Below are 6,962 nucleotides of genomic sequence, written 5' to 3'. Positions count from 1 at the left end.
TAAAAGCGTAATATGCTAATTAGACTGGATGTCGTTCTGATGTCCTTCTGGACGACCTTCTGGATGAAGCTGGGGCTGTGAGGGAAGCTTGGATCCCGGGTGCTAGAGGGAAGCCAGTGCTGGCAGCCAGGGAAAGGAAGACCTACTCTTGCACGGATTTCGTGCATCGAGCCCCTAGTATTTAATAATGTGAAAAGTACCACTTTATGTTAATTTATTTTTCAGACTTGTACACAGAAAAAGCTGTGATTTCCAATCATGCTATAATTGTTTCATTTTATGAAATGTTTAACATAATATCTAGTCCATGAGTTAGATTTTTGTCTTTGATTGAAATGTGGAAAGAGAACAATTTTCCCCCCAATGACAATGACTATAATATAGCGTTAGATTTAAACTCATTTAATAAGGAAGTGTGAAAATAAGTTAAGTATAGCTCCCACTTCTTAAACTTTAAATAGTTTACATTTTAGAGTATTGTGTTCTTCGTTTATGCCAGAAGAGGGTGTACTTTGAATTTGATGTTTTTGAATAGAAAACATTCCTTTTATCTACTACTGTAAAGTTGATGTTTCTTTAAAAATTACAGTCTTTAATTCCAGAATGTCCCTTAATGTGCTTGGGAAGAGAAGGCGGATCTATGTGAATGATTTAGAGCACATATGACTAAAAACATCTATTAATACAACTTTGACTCAGAAATATAATTTTGTTTTCCTAAAGTTTTCATGTTACTTTCTGAAAATGAATCCAGAATAATTTTTTTTAAATGTTTTTTAGGAGACTCTTTATCTTTTTCTTTTTATATTTTATTGATTTTTCACAGAGAGGAAGGGAGAGAGATAGAGAGTCAGAAACATCTATGAAAGAGAACCATCGATCAGCTGCCTCCTGCACATCTCCTACTGGGGATGTGCCCGCAACCCAGGTACATGCCCTTGACCGGAATCAAACCTGGGACCTTTCAGTCCGCAGGCCGACGCTCTATCCACTGAGCCAAACCGGTTTCGGCGAGACTCTTTATCTTAAAATATAAAAAACCCACCCTGATCTATGTAATATAACTTCAGTTTTGATCTTATTTAATTGATCATTATAAGTCATAAAGCCTGATCATTAAGGAAAAGAGATGCACTATAAATGAAAACAAAGCTGTGTCTAGAAAGTGATATTTATTTCTTTGTGTCTTGACAGCTTGAAGGTCCATGTGTTTTGCAAATTCAGAAAATTCGCAATGTTGCTGCACCAAAGGACAACGAAGAGTCTCAGGCTGCACCAAGGATGTTGCGGCTGCAGATGACTGATGGTCATATAAGCTGCACAGCAGTAGAATATAGTTATATGTCAAAAATAAGGTGATTGGCACTTTATTTTGTATATTTGTTATAGCATTTGAAAGTGCTTTTCAAAATGAGTTTGTTTTAAGAACTTTGAAAAGAAGGAATGAGTTCTTAAGTGCATGTTAGAATTTTTCAAAAGAAATTAAAGTTTAAATTTCTACATTATCTGTATAGAAAAATGTGTAAGAATGGAGTTGGTTACTCTTTGCTTCAATATTAATAATAAAAACAGAAATTTAAGGTGTTTTTGCATGAAAAGTAATCTTTTCAATCATGTCAGTAAATTTGAGGTCATTCAAATTTCTTTACCTACATTATAATTCTTTCTGGACAGTTAGCTGCGTCCATTACACTATTTAGTGTTCTAGGAAAGGTCATAGCAAATGAGTTTTCCCAAGGAGGTTTGCAGCCACCCTACTTTCTAAGAGAAAGCGGAACTTCATAGGGCAGATGTTTCCAAATCCTTCTTTTGATATTTTCATGAGAGGCTTCATAATCATGCCTATTGGCATGGAGAAAAGTAATTGGGAGGGGATCTCCTTTATCCTCAATGTCCCATTAGGTTAGTTTCAGCTTTATTTTCTGAAATGGAAATTTTCATTAGGCATTTGTTAAACCACCTATTTTGTTATTTATATGCTTATGTTTGCTGCTCTGAGCTTTTCATTTCATACTTCTCTCCTAAGTAAGCATTTAGTAAGCATTTAGCATACATTGTGTTCCAGCTCCTTATTTGGTGCTGGAGGTGTTATTGTCACCAGAAAAGGTATTACCGAGTGGAGGGAGAGGGCTGTCCTCTCCTTAATAAATCGAATTTGTCAAAGAAGCATGGCAAGCAAGTTTATCAAAATATATCTGGCTTATGAAGCACAGACAGGCTTCTCAGCCTGGTGGAGATTCAAGGGGTTTTATACCCTCTGTCTACAGGTTTCCAGGCTCCTCTTCCAGATATCTTAGGCACGGAGCAAATTCCAAGGTCTCCCTTTTACTTTGTTGTGGCCTTTCCCAGAATTTATGAGAACACCTGGCAAGTCCCAAGATGGCTGACTTTTTTCAGTGGGTGAGATAAAACTCCTCCTTTTCCCTCCCCCAAGACAGCTGACTTCTTTGTTTAGTGGATGAGATAAAACTCTCCCTTCTTAACTTCTCCTTCTCCTATCCTGCCTTAGCAATACCAGGGTGATTTAAGCTATGTATTCTCTAGTTAGGGAGGAAAGATATTAACCATTTGTTCTCACATGTCCTGGGTTGGGGAAGATAAGGGCTTGCTGCAAGCTGGCTGTAAGCTGTCCAGACATTTGGACATCTCTATAGGGTCACAGGAGTCAGAGCTGACTCAATGGATGTAACACAAAATGTCTTGCTCTGCGTGAAGACTCTGAAGCTTTAAAACAGGAATATTCTGTTTCTTCTTCTTAATAACTCTTTTATCAACCTTTCTTCTTTCTTTCTTTCTTTTTTTTTTTTTTCAGAATAGACCAGTGCTTTCACTGATTTGCTTTTGTAAATATCAGCACACAGTGAATGTCACCGAGCTTTAAAATGTGAACAATGTGAAGCCAATTCGGCATGATCCATTCTCAGTGTTTTAGGACCGTCTTTACTCCTATTAGGAGTGCTTTACCCCTTGCTGAATGGGCAAAGAGATGAGGTGGGGCTTAGTGTATGTGCTTTAACTTTAGAATAAACCTATGTAATGAAATGGATTTCTTCCATTGTTTCTTCTACCAAAAGGTTGGTAGGAGGATAAACACCTTGTCTCTGGTCTCTGTAAAAGGGGTAATAGTGTAATGTTTACCTGCAAACTGATAATATTAGTCCATTATAGAAAAATTCTTTTCGGTTAGTATACTTTAGAATAAATAATTCTCATTTGATCTTTAATTACATGGTTAACAAAAAAGAGCATTATTTTTGTGAATTATGGTAGCTCATATACATATAAAATTCCTAGGTCTATTACTGGTCAGATATATTTTCCTTTGATAAAATTTAAATTTGTAATATAGTATATCATGGCAATGCATAGCCAAAGCTCAGGGAAAAAATGGAAAATCGTATTTGTATAGTATGGCATTATTGAGAAAGTGCATTTATATATTTTATTCTATTTATCTATTTGTGAGGTGTGATTTTATATATATATATATATGCATACACACACACACACACACACACTAGAGGCCTGGTGCACAAATTCGTGCATGGGTGGAATCCAGCTGGCCCGCCCTGATGGGGGCCCATCGGGCCAGGCCGGCATGGGGGAGGGGCCACGGGCAGTTCCCCATCAGGGTGTTGGGGGCCGACTGGGGGCCAGATCAGGCTGATTGGCTGCTGCAGTGTGTGTCATAGCCACCGGTCATTCTGGTCATTCTGGTTGTTTCACTGTCTGGTCACTGGCTCCCAGCTTGTGACTTTAGCCTGTAATACATATATTATATCTATATCTATATCTATATCTATATCTATATCTATATATATCTATGTCTATATATCTATATCTATATCTCTCTATATATATCTATACACTAGTGTGTATGTGTGTGTGTGTGTGTGTATCAACACTGATCAGTTTTGAAGAGGAGCTTCAGCATGTTTTAACTTTGTTTTTTCTTTCCTTTAGCCTGAACACCCCCCCTGGAACTAAAGTTAAGCTCTCAGGCATCGTGGATATAAAAAATGGATTCCTACTCCTGAATGACTCCAACACCACAATTCTGGGGGGGGAAGTGGAACACCTTATTGAGAAGTGGGAGCTACAGAGAGTAAGTGTAACTGAGAAGAAAGGCTTCAACTTCTGAAACACTACACTCTTCTAATTGCAGTCTGTATTTTAAGGAGACCTTCCCATAGTGAATAATGTCAGAGTTGAATAGAATGGCATACAGGAATCTTTATAAAAACTATCTACCTTTGTTTAAGCACATTGTCCCTCTAAGGCAAATGTCATTTTTTCAATATTTGCTTTTTTTTGCATAATTTGAAAAGTCACGTTTTACTGATGTTTTCAAAACTCTTAAAATACCAGTTATAACTCATGTGTAATGTATATCATTGTTTCTGCAAAGCAAGTGTTTGCATATATACAAATATATATATATATATATATATATATATATATGAAAGCATAATGCATATTTGTTTCATCTACATACACATGTATAAACTAGTGAATGCAAATTAGAATTTCACTATAATAAAGGGGTTCTTGTGACTAGGTTCTTTCTAGTAACTTTAGTTGATGTTTCCCCAATTTGTGTTAACAATAGCTTCATCCTCATGGTCATCTAGGTTATCTAGTATTATTCCTCTACTTTCCAATTCTGTTGATTCACAGCAGTCGGATCTTATATCAGTCTCTTGCTCCCCAGTTGCATTGCTGTTACTCTAGTTTAAGTCTTTAGTATCTCTTGTGTGGACTGCTGCAGTAGCCTTTTAACTGGTCTATACACATATTCTTTCTCCATCTTTTAATCTATTTTATGCACTTCTGCCAGATTATCTTCCTTCAGCATAACTCAGAACATATCACACCCTACTTTTATTTCAGATGCCTTAGTTTGGGATTCAGTGCCATTAATAATCTAGCCCTAGTTCAAGTTTATCTTTTCAACTCTAAATTATTTCACATAGATTTTGATCTAACCAAATGGAACTGCTTACTCTTTTTTTTTAAAAAAAAAACTCATACCACTTTTGCTTTATTGCTAAGCACTTTGGGTAGATATGGTCTACTTTAGCCTTACTTACCACCAGATTCCTCGACTGATTGATGTTGACTTACATTCAAGGTCTCCAACCAGGTCACCAATGGCACTGAAGGGAGCTGTGGGTCTAGAGGTTCAGACTGAATTGGGGAGGGAAACGAGAAAGGATCATGTTACAATGCTGAGGACAATGGTAGAGTTCAGGCTGAGGATGGACCCTGGGCTACAGGTTTGGGCAACCCCCTCAGCTTCACTCGGTGCCCAGTTCCTCTCCAAGAGAGGCACATGGAGTACAAAAAATAGTTTCTCTCCAGCCTTGAATTTGATCCCAAAAGAGTGAAACTACTTACTCTTTCATTGAGTCTCTATGCTTTTCTCAGTTATACTTTGGGGTGGGGGGAGATATCCCTACTTTTACACCATTCATCTTGTGTTCTCTCTCATAATGCCTGCATGGCCAAATTGTCCTCATGCTTTTAGACTCAGATCAAATGCTTATTTCTTCACAAAGTGAAGTAGTTCCTCTTTTATTGAATTCTTGGGACACTTTATCCATTTTAAGAAGTGTATCACTTTTTAGCACTAAAATTTTATTTATTTCTTATCTCCATTAAGGCCTCTTAAGGTCAGAATTCTTTGTGTCATCTGTGTTCAGTTCTATAAATATTTGTTGAACAGTGTGACAGTGTGTAGATATTGTGCTGAGCTCTTGCATCCTCCTAACAGTCTTATAGGGCGTTTAATATAGATCAGAAAATGGACTCTAAGAACTGTTAACTAGCTTATTTTATAGACAACTGATACGTGATGGGTCTGAGCTTTCCTATATCTGCAAAGTGGTTGCTCTGAGTCTTATGTGTAATTGTGAAATGAACGAATTACAAAGCACAAAAGCTAATTACTCTTTGAGCTAAAATTAATGTTCTTGTGTTACTCTCAGTTCTTGCCTAAAGTGGGCCAAGGGGCCTAACAGCATTTCAAGCTCCTGGTATTTTATGATATATCACTTTTTTCTACTTTCTTTTTTTTTTTTTTTAATATATTTTATTGATTTTTCACAGAGAGGTAGGGAGAGGGATAGAGTTAGAAACATCAATGAGAGAGAAACATTGATCAGCTGCCTCCTGCATACCCCACACTGGGGATGTGCCTGCAACCAAGGCACATGCCCTTGACCGGAATCAAACCTGGGACCCTTGAGTCCACAGGCCGACACTCTATCCGCTGAGCCAAACCGTTTGAAAGTGCCTCTGTTGGGAGGTAAGTAGATAAGGAGAATTAAGCACATATTTTACTTCTTAGTACTCATTCCTTATGATAATACTGTGCTACATTTGGGGCTGCTGTGCTGTGCAGTATAAGATAATGTTTCATAACTTCATTGTTCAGTTGAAAATGTTGCCAAAGCAAGTATGTGGAGGTTTGATAGTTTTAATAAAGAGCCAAGTTTATGGACTTTGAATTTCCCAGCAAAATCCCACTCATTTTATGTGATCTTTTCCTTTTACAAGTTGGTATATCCTATCTAATAAAAGAGAAACATGGTAATTGGCGTACGACCGCTACCCTTCCCATTGGCTAATCAGGGCAATATGCAAATTAACTGCCAGCCAAGATGGCGGCCAGCAGCCAGGCAGCTTGAAACTAACATGAAGCTTGCTTGCTTCAGTAACGGAGGACTCCAACATTCCCCGCCTGCCGCTGCAGGCCTCTGAGCCTGCAGTTTAGGAAACTATGTAACAAACATAGAAGCTAAACAAAACTCCAGAAACCTGCTTTAGTCCCTGGGAATCGCAACATTGTAAGCAAAGGCCAGAAACGTACTTTCAACAGCGGAGGCTTAAGAGCTGGAGCCAAGCCTCGAAACTAAAGCTGGCCCAGAATAAAAAAAAAAAAAGAAAAAAAGGCGAGGGAG

The 6,962-nt window shown here is 37.8% G+C and overlaps 1 protein-coding gene across 1 annotated transcript in view; it reads left to right on the top strand.

Moving 5' to 3' along the window:
• The window catches only part of TDRD3 (tudor domain containing 3), a 134,160-nt gene that overhangs the window by 35,926 nt on the left and 91,272 nt on the right, over window positions 1–6,962 (top strand). The window contains exons 4-5 of the mRNA XM_006776758.2: window positions 1,195–1,355; window positions 3,964–4,105. Coding sequence (XP_006776821.2) covers window positions 1,195–1,355; window positions 3,964–4,105 — 303 coding nt within the window. The remainder of the gene's footprint in view (window positions 1–1,194; window positions 1,356–3,963; window positions 4,106–6,962) is intronic.

Source organism: Myotis davidii, unplaced genomic scaffold (assembly GCF_000327345.1).
Source record: "Myotis davidii unplaced genomic scaffold, ASM32734v1 scaffold488, whole genome shotgun sequence".
NCBI lineage: Eukaryota > Metazoa > Chordata > Mammalia > Chiroptera > Vespertilionidae > Myotis > Myotis davidii.
Note: the sequence above shows the minus strand (reverse complement) of the source record. Positions and strands in the feature narration are given on the sequence as shown.